The sequence below is a fragment of the Protobothrops mucrosquamatus genome, unplaced genomic scaffold (assembly GCF_001527695.2).
Source record: "Protobothrops mucrosquamatus isolate PMUCROS unplaced genomic scaffold, P.Mucros_1.0 scaffold225, whole genome shotgun sequence".
In the NCBI taxonomy this organism is placed as follows: domain Eukaryota; kingdom Metazoa; phylum Chordata; class Lepidosauria; order Squamata; family Viperidae; genus Protobothrops; species Protobothrops mucrosquamatus.
Window position 1 is genome coordinate 1,065,825 of NW_015386576.1, and position 16,415 is coordinate 1,082,239.

The 16,415-nt window shown below is 36.1% G+C and overlaps 1 protein-coding gene across 2 annotated transcripts in view; it reads left to right on the forward strand.

The window, feature by feature from the left end:
- Positions 1-16,415, forward strand: part of IGF2BP2 (insulin like growth factor 2 mRNA binding protein 2) — a 74,890-nt gene that overhangs the window by 27,386 nt on the left and 31,089 nt on the right. For both annotated transcript variants that reach the window (XM_015814147.1, XM_015814148.1), the window contains exons 3-4: positions 13,523-13,571; positions 15,746-15,797. In XM_015814147.1, coding sequence (XP_015669633.1) covers positions 13,523-13,571; positions 15,746-15,797 — 101 coding nt within the window. The remainder of the gene's footprint in view (positions 1-13,522; positions 13,572-15,745; positions 15,798-16,415) is intronic.

A 16,415-nucleotide genomic window follows, 5' to 3' on the forward strand; every position in this document is an offset into this window, starting at 1 on the left:
GCCCCCCTGGTCACGGCCGACAAATGGTCTTCCAATGTCAGCCGTGGATCCAGGAGGACTCCCAAGTTGCGGGCCCTCTCTGAGGGGGCCAAAATTTCGCCCCCTATAGTCAGCGATGGGGTCAGCTGACTATGCCGAGGCGCCGGCAGCCACAGCCACTCAGTCTTGGAAGGGTTGAGCCTGAGTCTGTTCCTCCCCAGCAAGGTATTCAGATAATTACTTATTATAAGGCAGCTTCTCTGACATGTAAGGGTGACACAGACTCTCTAAACAAGCTAAGTACGTTTTTGGGACAGTTTGAGGCCACAAACAATGTTCCAGCAAGGAAGGCTGTTCCCCTTCCTGATGAGCAGGTGCTCAGGTTTGATACAACTGCTGTTTGGAAAGTCCTGCGGAAAGTCAATACCTGGAAAGCTGCGGATCCTGATAATATCCTGGGCGAGTACTTAAGGAATGTGCTGACCAGCTGGCCACTGTTCTCACAGACATCTTCAATCTCTTGTTGCATCAGGCTGTGATTCCATCATGTTTTAAGACTGCAATCATTGTACCAGTGCCCCAAAAAACTATAATCACATGCCTTAATGATTACCATCCAGTTGCACTCACTTCCCTTATGATGAAATGTTTTGAGAGATTGGTAAAGGACTATATAGTTTCATGCCTTCCCCCTACATTTGACTCATTACAGTTTGCCTATCGCTCTGTAGAAGATGCACTTTCCTGTGTGCTTCATCTTTGCTTTGTGCACCTGGAGGGGAAGAATACTCGTGCAAATGCTTTTTAAAAAATTTAGTTCAGCATTCAACGCAATCATTCCTCAGCATCTGGTGAACAAACTGAGCTATTAGCTTTTAATATTCCTTTATGTAATTGGATACTTCATTTCCTTATTAATAGGCCCCAGTTTGTGTGAGTTAGTTGGAAAGAAAGTTTCCAACTCCATCTCCTTGAGTACGGGTTCCCCACAAGGCTGTGTCCTGAGTCCGCTAATGTTCACCTTGATGACCCACTACTGCTGTGCCAAATCTGTGAATCATATTGTGAAGTATGCAGACAACACGGCAGTGGTGGGTCTTATCCAGGATGATAGTGAAAATGCTTATAGGGAAGAGGTGAAGGCTTTGGTGGACTGGTACAATAAAAGTAACCTGATTCCAAATATTGATAAAACAAAGGAGATCGTTGTAGATTTTAGAAATAGCCAGCATAGTCATATTCCACTCAGTATCAAGGATGCAGCTGTAGAGGTGGTCAACAGTATTAAGTATCTGGGGGTGCAGATGACTAACAATCTGAATTGATCTCTCCACACCTCATCCTTAGTGAAGCATGCAAACCAGCGTCTACATTTCCTGCATCAGATGAGGAGAGCACATCTTTCTCCTTCTGTCCTGGCCACTTTTTACAGAGGCACGATTGAGAGCATTTTAACAAACTGCATCACTGTCTGGTTTGGTGGCAGCAGTGCCTCAGATAGAAAGTCCATACAAAGAATGGTAAGGGCAGCCGAGAAGATCATTGAAAGCTCGCTTCCTGGTATTCAGGATGCTGCTTAGAGCTCAAAGCATTGTTAGAGACCCCACACATCCACTTTACAATCTGTTTCTGTTGCTCCCCTCTGGGAGGAGGTTTCAAAGTATTTCTAGCAGGACTACCCAATTCTGTAATAGCTTTGTTCCCTATGCCATCCGTCTGGTAAACTCGCAAGATTTGCTTTTCTCGCCATGCACATGTATACATAACCCGAACTAGACTGTGCTGTTTCTCTGTGTCATATAATATATGTGGGTATATGCATAATTCTGTATTTATTTATTTATTTATTTATTTATTTTTGTCATATTTATGTAGTGTATATCGGAGGTGGTGACCCCTTGAGAGGTGAATGCAACAAAATTTCATTTTAATTTATGCCGATTAGTGTACATTCAAAGTGACAATAAAGTTATTATTCTATTCTATTATCCTATTCTATTCTTATTATAAGGATAGTAGGAATTTGTGTCACTAGAAGATGCACATTTGAGCACTAGATATTTATTAGCTCCTTCGTTATCAGCTGATCTACTCCTGTACCTGGAGCCGTTAAGCTTCTCACTCATTGACCGTTAAAAAAAGGCAAGAAACTAAAATGCCCAACTGATGCATTAAAACATGTATACTTTGTGCACAGAAATCTGTAGTTTTGAGTTTCTTCTATAGCAGTGTTTCTCAACCTTGACAATTTTAAGGCATGTGGACTTCAACTCCCAGAATTCCACAGCCAGCAATGCTGGCTGTGGAATTCTGGGAGTTGAAGTCCACATGCCTTAAAATTGTCAAGGTTGAGAAACACTGTTCAATAGCAAGTAATCTGGATGATTTTTTTTCTTGCGAGAAAAAGGGAAAGGCTAACAGTGAAGAGGTACTACTAATTTATTTATTTATTGCTTTTATGTGAGATATTATTTGTGAAGACTCATGCATCTTAGATATAAATGCTAAATTACAGTTGCCATTATCTTCTGTTGTAAATGACTCATTCTGAAGCAAATTACCAAAGACCTTAGATACTATGTTTATATCTCAGTACTAGACATAAGTAATGTGTAGCATCAATTTTAAATTTGTTTTGTACTATTTTCTTTGAAGAGTCCTCCAGAGGAACAGAAACTGAAACAAAAAGGATATTTCTTCCTGTTTGTCAATGCATATTCAAATTAACTACTGACGTTTGTTAACCACATTAGTTTCAGCAGGAAAACCCTTGACTTTTTCAGAGCTTGTATATTTGTATATTTGTTTCAGTAACACAACACTTGCTCTTCATCCATCCATATATATGTGGTTTTTTTAATTAGGGAAGTGAAAATAGCTCATTCTCCTGAATTGTCCTTCAGATATTTCAGGAACACTGCTGGTCAACAATTAAGCCTTAATAGGACAATTGCTTCCTCAGAAAAGCAATATTAAATTGCTAGTCTAAGTGAACTTTTTTAATTGCACAGAGTATAATCAGTGAAGAAATTTGTGTAAGTGAACAAGGCGGTGTTCATATGCCACACACTGGACTGCTAATTGTAATCTAACATTGATTTGTACTCACCAGCACATAAATGAATTTATTGTTCAGTGTGTTATGCAAACTAAAAAAATTGTTGATTGACTAAATCAGGGGTTTTCAAACTTGTTCCTTTTATGACTTGTGGACTTCAGCTCCCAGAATTCCTCAGCCAGGCAGTCCACAAGTCATAAAAGGGCCAAGTTTGAAGACCCCTGGACTAAACCATGGTTGAGTTAGACAAGAGCGAACACAAACAGACATTTGCAGGAGAGGACCTGGTCGGGCTACTGCTCGATATATCTAAGGCTGTCTAAAGGCACATAATTTTGAAATAGCAGTTGGAATAAAATGTAATGTCTCGTGCTAATTGATGTTAGTAAATCAGTGTTGCAGGTCCTTAGTGATTGTCAGCATGTTTCCAGATTCAATTTAAAGAGTTGGTTTTAACCCATAAAGCCCGCTATGATTTTGTAAAGAGGCATCGTCATCCATCCTCCTTAAACTCTTTTGATATAAATAATACGGAGAAAATGCTGGTGGTTCTCCACTATGCTGAAATCAAGGAGTCTCAGATTAGGAAGAGGTACTTTTCCATTATGTTGTGGAATAGTCTTCCACTGGAGATCAAAGCAAGTCAAAAAGAGGAGCTATTCTGAAGGTTTTTTTTAAAAAAAAATTAGGATAATTCTTTAAGAAGAACTCTGGTTTTAAACTGAGATTTTTTTTCTGATTTATAATTATTATATAACTGTACAATAGCTATTTTATTTTATTTTTGAATTGCTGTGAGTCCCATGACTATGGAGGTCTAAAAGCCTAATAAATAAATCATTGTATAAATAAATTCAGCCATTTTTATGTAAAGCATTTATATCCAGCTTTCCTGTTCCTAAAAGCATTAATAACAAATAACATAATTGTTAAACATTCTCTCCAACATAATATCAAGCCAAGTAAGACATCCCCACAGAAATATCTGAGATTACATCTGTCCTCCAATACAAAGTGTTTTGCATTGACATGAAAGAACACTTTATTTGTAATTGAACTTATTTATTTTAATAAAAAGATGGGGCAAATTTTTCAGATGTAAAAAATGAGAAAAGTCTTGTTCGGAGTTGAATAGCAGAGAATAACCCAGGAGTATAGTTTCTTATGCAAGATGTAACCTGGTCTCTTTTCCATCTAGGCTACTTTGTGTGCTAATGATAAAAATAAAAACATTTGCATTAGTGGCTCCCCAAGAAGTTCCATTATATGTAAACCTCTACACAAAATTTTTAAAAATTCACACTAACAATGGTTTTTAAGAACCAACTATGAATAAGATTAGGCGGAACTGAAATAAAATATCCCCTTCAGTTTATTTTCCTTTATTAGATTACTATATAGTTCATAGCAAATTGAACAGCATGCTATTACTGGAAGTTTCATATTCATGAACTAGAGAAAGTGTTTGTAATGTTTAGATATTATCAGTTATTACAAGATACAATGCCTTGAATAAGAAGATTGGTTGTAACTGTAACTACTGGGGCACGTGATTTAGTTTATTCTGACTTGTTTAATTCAAATTTATTCTTAAGTACTATTTTAAAATTATAATTACAGTCCATGCATATAGGTCCCACATATTTCCTAATCCTTCCTGCCTTGCTCGCTAACTCCAAAACTTGCATTCATTCACAGATAAAGTAACACGATCTACACCGAGTTTACTGTACACAGTTTGGCCATTGCTCTCGAATAGTAGCAATAAACCAAGAGGTTTTGCCACTTGAAGCCCTGGGGGAAGATTCAATCTAATGATCGACAATGTCAAGACAAATGTTATAGTAAAAGCAGCATTTGTAGTACACTAATGCCATCCATTCTGATCCTGAACCAAACGGCTGTATGCCCTCTTGTGGCCAGCCAGAAAATAGTTTTAGATTCCAGCTACAGTACCTAAGAATCCTCTGTGCCACAGCAAATATTACTAAGGATTTTGCCGAACAATATTTTTGTTGTGCAGTCAGTTTGCTTCAGTCATGGAATCTTCATTTTTTTTCCTATGTCAGTCCCTGAAATTTACCCACTTATTTGTTTTGTTTTACAAATTGCATGCTGTGTGGAAGATCTGATTTAAAAAACAAAAAACAAAATGCACCTGAGACAAAAAAAGCAGTGTGGAACCTTTGAAAATTTGCTAGGCAGAGTGGTAGATTTTATACAACCTCCCATGCCTATTTTCAATTGCATACAGTTTCTCCGAACCAGTTACCTTTTCTGCAAGGAACCAGGTTGCAGTTTTGATTTGCAAAAGGCTGGATTCTCCTTTTCCACCATTGTGAACAAATTTGCATCCCTGTCTCAGCGCTGTGATTACATTTCAGATTGATTTAGTTTGTAAGAAGAAACCCAATCAGTGTTCTCATGAGTAATGTGTTCCAATATCTCGGGCTGCCACAAAGAAGAGGGAGTCAAGCTATTTTCCAAAGCGCCTGAAGGCAGGACAAGGAGCAACGGGTGGAAGCTAACCAAAGAGAGAAGCAACCTAGAACTAAGGAGAAACTTCCTGACGGTTAGAACAATTAACCAGTGGAACAACCTGCCTCCAGAAGCGGTGAATGTGCCAACACTGGAAGTTTTTAAGAAGAAACTGGACAGCCATTTGTCCGAAATGGTATAGGGTTTCCTGCCTGAGCAGGGGGTTGGACTAGATGACCTCCAAGGTCCCCTCCAACTTTATCATTATTATAATGTTTGAGTCTAAACAGAAATACCATTTTATTAACATCTTTTAGTTTTCTTTGAAACATAAAACTTACCTACTACTTTTGAACCTTTCTTCACTTTCTCCTGAGATGAATATCTAATCAGTTTCTAAGAGAACTGAATACAATATTCCTCTCTCTCCAGTTTGGCATTCCCTCTTTCAGGTCATTGTGAATTAGACAACACTAGAACTTAGGTGTGTATTCCCTGGATAGTATGGAAGAGCAGATCAACTTGTAAGCATTCAGGCTTGTGTATAACTATGCATATATGAGTTGATGTGTTTGCATGTCCAAAAGTACTGTAGACATATACCAACTAGTAGTTCTATAAATCTGATTCTCCATATCCTTGAAAAGTAACATAACTACTCTACTAAAAAACATTTTAATGAATGGCACAAAATATAGTCAATTAGAGTGGCGATTGATTACATATATCTGCCAATCAAAATAATTTCTAGTCCATGAAAATTTACGTGATAATAAATCAATTAAGTTTTGCAGAGTTACAATTGACCAAGATAACTACTCTAGAAAATTGTCAGGGAGTACTAGTTCTGGAACAAGCTTGCCAAACAAGGAAAGAAACATCTGTTTTTCAGATTAACTTAATAAATGTACAGATTCTGCCTTAGAAAAGGCCAGGGGATTCTTATACAGATTGTGTATGTTCTATTAGGCTCTAGCTAATTTCACAGCATCTGAATTGTAGTCTTTGACTTATGACCTTCTTGGAAAAACAGTTACAACCTGGTTGCGAAGGCCTTCTCTCAGTCAATTCAGGTACTTGGTGACACGGCTGCATTTATGGCTACTACTAAGGCTTCTGTCTAATGTTTTTTGTGACTATACGGGCAAGAATTTCTTATAGATTTTTAATTAATTTATATTGGAAACACAAGGAATTAACTAAACACTTACCAAGAATTTTCAACATATTGAAAACAACATGGGAGTTACCAATCATTATCACCTTCATGCCTTATTAACTGATAAAACTGGATTTAACTTAGAAGAAGGCCAAGTATAGGAAATATGATATAAATTTATAAAATTATTGTGTAGGAAAGTTGGTGGGAAAACTCACTCTCTCATAATTATAACAAATAAATCTGAAAGGTGAGAGTTTCAGTACAGACAAATTAAATACTCAACATCAGTTTCTGGGATAGATGAGAGGGACAAAGTGATTATTTCTGTCTTGTTTGTGGGCTTCCCATTGCCTTCTGATAGAGCATTGGAGCAGAATGCTGGACAGATGGACATATGATCCGATCCTTTACTGTTTTTTTTACAGCCTTTAAGTCTTTTAAGCACAGTAAAAAAAATCAAGAAATTTTTATCATTGTAGAAATCCATGTCAGAATTCAAATTCAGTGTTTAAGAAATCACTGTAGATTTATTTTTGTTTTGTTTTAAAGTTTGGCAGTTAACACATCATTGCCAACAACAAAAAATTAAACTTCTACAAGTCTTACCTAGATAAAAATCTTATAATTGTTTAAATTTTCCATTTTTGTACCAATTCATTTTTCACTTGGATTATTTTTGATTTCTGAGAAAATGAAAATGGAACCTTTATAGTCAGCACTAATGCTTTGATTTTATTCTGAAGGGTGAGAATTGTTTGATTTCCCTTGAGTATATTGCTACTTCAATTGGCTTGGGGTGAAACACAATTATAAGACATCATTGGGCTTAGAAATTAATTTTTCAGTAGAATCATAAGAGCAGTAAATAGTAATTAACCTGATATCACATAATGCTGCTATATTAACTGGAGAGGATATACACTTAAGTATATGGGATTTATGCCATATTTTCTTCTGTTTACCAGCATGAGTGAGGCAGTTGCTTTTTCAGAATGCTGCCCTCAAATACACATTCCATTTTGCCTCTATCTTCTTGCCTTGTGCAAGTGAGTCCTCTGCTGAAATGCATAACAAGAAAACACTAATAGAAGCTTTCACAAAGGAGCTTCTTATGAAAATGAAAGTATCGGAAGTACCAACTAAAGAGAGAAGAGTCTTGAATGACAAAGTCTTGGAAGGTTAGACTACTGTACACAAATCATGCATTGATGCTTGTGTGTCTGGTGGTAACCTAATGCCAACTATGTGTTGTTTTATCATATACAAATTAGTGTATGTGACATTTCCTATTTGGATATATTTGAATACATGTATGGAAGTGACTTTGAAGGTTTTAGTACAACTTAAAGAGCTAAAATGTATGTCAGAGAATGAATTGTTACCTAAATTGTCATTGTGTATGAAAGATCATGGAATAATAATAATAATAATAATAATAATAATAATAATAATAATAATAATAATAATAATAATAATAATGGCATATTATGCTTCAGTGGATGATGAAAATGAAAGATTCCCGGATGAGTTTTGACAAAATTCCACAACATTATGAATAAATGTGTTCTGGGGAAAAACGTAGATGGGTGATATGAATGGATGGATGGGAATGAAACAAAGAAGTACTTAAACAGTGAGTCAGCCATTCAGACATCTAAGAATGAATCAGCAGTATGACTGGTATTTGCTTAGGAAAAGATACTGTTCGTCTCACTAACTGGTTTAAGTATGTCTATTCCTGCACACACATGGCAAAACTAAAAGCTTGATTGATTTCATTGTTTATGATGAAAGTTTAAGAGAATTAGTGAAGAATGCAAAGATGATAAGAGCCTTGGTCAGGCAAGTAATTATTTTGGTAATGTCAAGAGTGGATCTTGACATGAAGGAAAAAGCAGCAAATATCAGAAGTGAAAATACTGTACATGTTTTGTATGAACAATGTTAAAAAAAAATAAATTAATCCACTGAATGAGTGATGATAAGGCAATGATTCTCAAACTGTGATCCAGGGGGTGCACTGAGTAGTCCACTGTAATCTCCCTTTGTTCACCACCAGCCAGCTGGCTAGACCCTTATCAGTTAACTGGTTTGCAGAAGTGGATCAGTGAAATATGATTCATTGAAACCTACACATGAAAATAACGTAAAAGTGTAAGTATAAAAATTTAGAAAATTAACAGTAGTGAATAACCCTTGAGTGCAGGTAACAGCCCATATATACTACCGTAAATGGAACTGAATTTTGCATATGTAACTCCAAAATATCATTCTAAAAATGAGATTTCATTGGATCTATTTACCCTCGATTATGGTCTGCCAGTTGGAAAAAATGTCTTATTTTTCTCCTATACAAAGGAAAAATAATGAGTGATTCAATGATTAAGCATTTTTGAGGTGTTTGGCAAAATTTGATTGAAAACGTATATGAAGTGACAATGTCCAAAAGTTTTGAAGCACGGTCATGTTATATGAAGTATGTGGTGTCCAAATTCTTGCTTTGTGGAGTCCTTGGTGCTCTCTGAGCTTGGTTGTTTGCTTGCAGATGTTTCATTACCCAATTAGATAACATCTTTAATACTAGAAGAGAGTGAGATTTTTTCTTTGTTTATATACAATAACTTGCCCTGTCAGTTTTTGCTTTTTAGAAGATCATTGAGAAATATATGAAAGTAAAAAAAAAAAAGGTTTACAGCATCTTTATTCATTTAAAGAGAGTATGTAAAAAATAGGCTTGAATTACAGAATGTTTTGCATTTTTTTTAATGTATATAGAATGCTTATGATGATGTTAGATATATCAGTCAGCAGTGTCAATGTATCTGCATTTTTGTATGAAGATCATACTGTGCTGTTGATTGACAACCCTAATTGTTTGAAGTTAATATTAAATGGGTTGTATGAGGCAAGGAGGTATACAGACCTGTTTCAAAGAACAAAATACTGTAGTTTGACAGGGGAAATGGAATAAATGTTTATAAATTACACATATATGGTGAAAAATTAGAGTAAGATGAATGTATATATGTACCTTGGTAGACAGTTTCCCAAAATAGAAAAATGGAGACATTTTAAGACATGCAAATATTGGTGGTAACATAATGTGCATGTTTTTGTGAGCAATAATGTTGAAAGAAGCAGAAATAGCTATGTATAAGTGTGCTTCTGCTCACCTAGTTATATGGGAGTGAGAATTAACACAAAAACATAAAATTAAATGAATACAGTGGAAATTGGCTACTTAAGTGAATACATATATGATCAAACAAAGAAAGGGAGGGTCAGAAATACAAGGGGGCTGAAGGAATATGGACTTAATACAAAAGTGAGTGACCAGTGTGCAAGAGGTACATTGAAGTTGCTTGATTAGCTAAAGAGAAGAACCAAATGCAAAATAAATATATGAAGAAAGAATGAATGGATCAAGAGGAAGGGGAGAACCATGCAAAGTGTGTTAGAATTAAGTTGATGAAATTCTCAGGAACAGGCAAAATAAAATTGTATGAAGCTGCATGTGGAGTCAGAGCAGGCAAGGGTGCTGTGGAAAGTTACAAGGTTAAGGATAGCTGTAAGTAATTGTGTCTGTTTAAATTAGGTTTACATTTACTTAAAAAAATATCTTATTGCCCACCTTTCATTTCTGTTGCCCGTTACGTCTCTCTTTCTTCTAGCTTTGCATAATAGAGTTTGCCCCAAAAGAAAATAATACGATTTATATGATGAATATGCACATGTACACGCACACATACAAATATATACAAACTTTTTTCTTGTCAACTCTTTCATATTAATCTGACCAGATGTAACTCCAACAAGAGAGTCTCACCAAGCAGGGAGATTGGCAGTATATACGATAGACAGACAGGCTTTAAATTGCGAATAAACCACGGTACACTGAATTTTGGAGGAAGCTGTGGCCACAAACTTAACTGCCTCCATTCATGTATCTATCTAATTACGTGCAGACATTACTATGTATTTGCCTTTTTGGATGTACTAAGAAATGTACTTTGTAAATCTGAATTTATGCTGAATTGCCATATGCAAGAATTCATAGGCAAATATAATTTTACTACCCTTTTGCAGGAAATTTGTCATACATAAAATCCTCCTAAAGTTTAATGCTTCTGCACTTAAACAATATAGATTTTTGCTACACGTTCAAGAATTCTTGAAAGTATGGAGTCATGAAGTTAGCTTACATTAACATAGGGCCAGAGCCTCCTTCCACCATTGCTCCAGAGTAAAAGATAGCATTGCATAGAAAACCAGAGGAGGACAAGTCTCACCCTCAATGTTGTGCCTTTGTTCTCCTCTGCCTGCTATACGTATCCTTCGCCACTGAGGGGGAGTGATTCACAACTATGAATGAGCAATGCCACAATTCCCATGCTTCACTAGCACAGTATTTATCAATGCGTTTACACCCCCTATTTCTGGGATTTTTATCCAATACTCAAGATAGTGTACAATAAAAATATGAAAAAGAAAGCAACATATTTCTTTTTAAAATTTAATAACCAGAGAATTCCAGGGAATAGCAATCATGTGGTCTGAAATGTAAGAATGCAGAACTACTCTTCCCTGGGAAGAAAGATAAAGTAGATCAGTGTTTCTCAACCTTGACAATTTTAAGGCATGTGGACTTCAACTCCCAGAATTCCACAGCCAGCAATGTTGGCTGTGGAATTCTGGGAGTTGAAGTCCACATGCCTTAAAATTGTCAAGGTTGAGAAATACTGAAGTAGATGAATACTGTTTAGAAACTTGCTGATAACTGAGATCTAGAGTACTTTGCCCATTTTTTTTTGTAAATGTATAATATACCCTGGGATTAACATTCAGCTATTAATGAAGGAAAATGATTTTTATTTCTGTTTTTTATCCTACTTGGGACAGCATAATTAAAGCTAAATCTAGCATGCATTTATCTGGAAACAATTTTTAGTGAATTGAATGGGGCTTTATTTATGTATAGATATGTATGAAACCTGAACCTTTAACAGTCAAAGACCAGCATTGTACAATGCCATAGGTAGGTTGAAGATATTAATACTGTACATTCATGTACAGTATATGAATGCCTCCTACGTTTTAGATTGCACATCTGAGCAAAACTCATTTTTTAAAATGTCAGTGATATTGATTCTTGGATTATATATTTTTATGTTGATCTACTTATACAGTGAGGAAAAAATGATTTGATCCCCTGCTGATTTTGTACGTTTGCCCACTGACAAAGAAATGATCAGTCTGTAATTTTAATGGTACGTTTATTTTAACAGTGAGAGACAGAATAACAACAACAACAACAAAAAAACAGAAAAACGCATCTCAGGAGGGATTTTGTTCCACTCCTCTTTGCAGATCCTCTCCAAGTCATTAAGGTTTTGAGCCTGACAATTGGCAGCTCGAACCTTCAGCTCCCTCCACAGATGTTCTATGGGATTAAGGTCTGGGGACGGGCTAGGCCACTCCAGAAACTTAATGTGCTTCTTCTTGAACCACTCCTTTGTTTTCTTGGTCATATGTTTTGGATCATTGCCATGCTGGAATACCCATCCACACCCAAGATTTGACAGTACATGGCCCTGTCCATCGTCCCATTTGATGCCATGAAGTTGTCCTGTCCCCTTAGCAGAAAAACACCCCGAAAGCATCATGTTTCCACCTCCATGTTTGACTGTGGGAATGGTATTCTTGGGGTCATAGGCAGCATTCCTTCTCCTCCAAACACGGTGAGTTGAGTTGATGCCAAAGAGCTCGATTTTGGTTTCATCTGACCACAACACTTTCACCAGTTCTTTCCTGAATCATTCAGATGTTCATTGGCAAACTTCAGATGGGCCTGTACATGTGCGTTCTTGAGCAGGGGGACTAAAGGACTGCAGGATTTCAAGTCCTTCACAGCGTAGTGTGTTACCAATTGTTTTCTTGGTGACTATGGTCCCAGCTGCCTTGAGATCCTCCCGTATGGTTCTGGGCTGATTCCTCACTGAAACTCCACGAGGTGAGATCTTGCATGGAGCCCCAGACCAAGGGACATTGACAGTTATTTTGTGTTTCTTCCATTTGCGAATAATCGCACCAACTGTTGTCACCTTCTCACCAAGTTGCTTGGGGATGGTCTTGTAGCCCATTCCAGCCTTGTGTAGGTCTACAATCTTGTCCCTGACACCCTTGGCAGCTCTTTGGTCTTGGCCATGGTGGAGAGTTGGAATTCGATTGATTGATTGCTTCTGTGGACAGGTATCTTTTATACAGGTAATGAGCTGAGATTAGGAGCACTCCCTTTAAGAGAGTGCTCCTAATTTCAGCTTGTTATCTGTATGAAATCTTGCTGATTGATAGGGGATCAAATATGCAAATCAATTTATAACTTTTTGAAATATGTTTTTCTGGATTTTTGTTGTTGTTCTATCTCTCACTGTTAAAATAAACCTACTATTAAAATTATAGACTGATCATTTCTTTGTCAGTGGGCAAACACACAAAATCAGCAGGGGATCAAATAATTTTTTCCCTCACTATATGTTACTTGGTTAGAATGGATTGCTTATAATTCCAAAATGTACTCCTTGTGGCATATAATTCTTAATCAGAAAGAGGGAGAAAGGTATAGAATTATATTCTGGACTGGTTTTGTTTTTTGTCTGTTGTGATTAAAAAACAATTAGAGGTTAGAGACACTTTGCAGGAACCAAATGTATGAGGTATTTCCGTGTTATCGTAATTTGGCTCATTGCATTCAATTAGAATTGCTGGAATTTTATGTAACACTAGATAAACCATGTTCTGTTGTACTATCCTAATGTGATCTTGCTTTGTGGACTCTTTCTTCACAGAAGCAGGAAGATTCAAATCCGGAATATTCCTCCACATTTACAATGGGAGGTAAGGAATAAGATTGATTATTTTCTGCAGTCTATTTTCCCTAAATTATGTATAAGAAATATTTTTACTATTTCCTCATAATATTATCCAGTATATTATAGTAGGCTTACAGAGGATAAAGTACTTATTGTAATTTGTATTGACTCAATGCCAGTAGTATATGCAAAATATTACAAATTTGGACCCTTTAAGCTGAAATGGCCAATACAGAAGTATTCTGATTTCAGAACTTCTGGTAAGATTTGAACAGCTTTGGGACATTTCTATAAGGTCAAAGTAGCCCATTTAAAATTTGAAATATTGTACATGCGTCTATTTGATGCCCAATAGGTAAGCATTAAATGATACTGTTCTAATATGCATATCAAAATAGGTGTTATGAGCATACATTGTCAAATTATCTCTACAACTTTTGCTGCTTCTATTTTTATATGAGTGAGTTAATTCAATCAGTCAGAGTGAAAATTGAATGAAACTCTGTACTGTGATTTAGTACATTTCAACCCATGTTCCTGTTGCTCTGTTTTAGTTATGTTTCATATAGTAGACTAACAAAGTGTGACTTACAATTGCTATTTATATGTGATGAATGCTACTTCCAAATGTACCTCAGCTACAGTGAGGTCTTAAATCCATCAGTTTCCATTGAGGCATCAGGTAGAGTTCAGTGTTAGAGCACATGCCTTGCATATAAAAGATCCCAAATTATATTTGTGTCATCTCTAGACTTTTCTAAAGTCTGAGGGAACTGCAACACCAAACTAGATAGAACAATTATTTAACTGGAGAGAAGGCCACTTGTTGCAGGAATCCTGTCACTAAATTTCAGGTTTTTAAAAAGCTGTCCATAAGTGCTTTGCAGTTATGAAAAACAGAGCAGTTTATAGATTAACAGGTTGATTGTCTTGGTCTGGTTTCTTAAGTCAGCTGGGGTAATGAGAGCAGTGGATCACGTTTGGCCAGCCATAGCTTGAGAATTAAGTCTTAATATATCCGGAAGGCATCAGTTTGTGGAAAACGGATCTGTAGAGAGATTGTGAGTGTAATTTGTGGCTTATTGTTTCATTAGTATTGTATATTGGAAAGACTTAATTAAACCAAAGAATGAGGCAGTATGATTACTTTCCATAGTTTTGGAATCCTAAAATGATTTTTAAAAAAAAAACCCTTCAGAACACAGGTTGATAGAGGAACATTTGGGGACGGAACCTTTTGTATCAGTAGTCTCGGTTGCAAGACTAGATTATTTTTCCACTCTGGGCAAAGGAGTTGTCAGGGATGACTACATGTGAGTATTTGTTTTTCTTAGTCATCATTATCATAAATATGATGATGTTACTCATTAGAAGGCCTGTTGTGCTGCTTTTATGTAAGGCTATTGTGCTAGTAAAATGACTGGGTGGCAATAAAAATCAGGTGATTGAATTTCTGCTTTCGGGTATTGGCTGAAGGGGACAGCTTAAATGTTTAATTCTGGGAAAGGGGGTTGCCTGTCAGTCTGTGTCAGCAATCTGTTGGGGAAGAGTGAAGCATCTGCAATGGTGTCTTTCAGCTCAAAGGCTGCACTAGACTTAGTGTGAAAGAGAAAGACTGATATTCTAAACTGAGGCATGTGCGAGGCCCATTTTTTGAAGAAGATTCAAAGGAGTGAAATAGGTGTCTTTAATAAACTTAAATTCCTTGCTCTCCCCAGCAAAGAAAGAGTTCAAATCATTGGCTCTGCTCATTATAGGGCAGTCACATATTTCCGCCCCTAAATTCTTTTTGTACCTACATACCTTCTTTGTACCTGATGTATCAGCTGTACTTAATTTTCTTCAATATTAATATAGGTTGGGAATTGATCTAGCTGTTTATAAAATCCCTTAGAGCCATTATTTTGTGAAGTTCTTTTTTTACTAGTTTATGAAATAAGAAAAACAAAGAGGAACAGAAAATTCTGGAAAATTATATGCTAAAAAATATGTTCGTCGTATTCCTTATCATTCATTACAAATAGGCTAATTCAAAAGTTGATTTCAATCTTAATCAAACAAGCATCGCTTTCCATTCTGACTGCTAATAAAGTTAAGTCGGAGTGAGTTGAAAAGAGGGCTGATTTGTGCTTTAGTAACATAATTTGACAAGTTTTCAGAATTTTGTTACCTATATTTTATGTCTGATCTCTATTTCAGGTGCTAGATGGTCTTTTAGCTCAACATGGCACAGTAGAGAATGTAGAACAAGGTAAAGACATTTCCTGCTGTTTTTTATTTTTATATAATTTAAAATGCTTTATTAACATTAAACCTTCTTCAGAGACCAATGTATGCATTGAATATCTGCTTTATAGTATTTGAAGATAATAAGTTTACTGTTGACCTTGGGGTGTTTAAGAAGATTTTTAGTGAAGTATAAATGCTTAAACATTAACAAACAGATTTTCTTGAAGTTATAGGATTATTTATTCACCCCAGCATAACTATTGAAAGGAGGATCTACTAGGCTAGGGCTACTTCCTGGATGGTTCATATCTCTTTAACCAGGTCAAAGGTTTACTTGCTGTGACTGCAATAAGACAAACTTGGTTAGTTTTAATTATAATTTAGTTCATTTTGTTACCAAAGTTCAATATGCTATGTAAACTTCAAAAATGACTTAATTCAAGTAATCAAATCTTCTGAGACTCCAGCTATGACATATCACAGAAGGAGAAGCTCTGAATATCATAATGTATGAAGACATAGATGCTAGTGTGTGGGCACTTGAAAATATCTGATTAACGGGGGGGCACAGTAGTTGTCTCTAGGTTTTCTGCATGTATCTTAAAAGAACTAGAATATTTGATATTATTCTGAAATACGT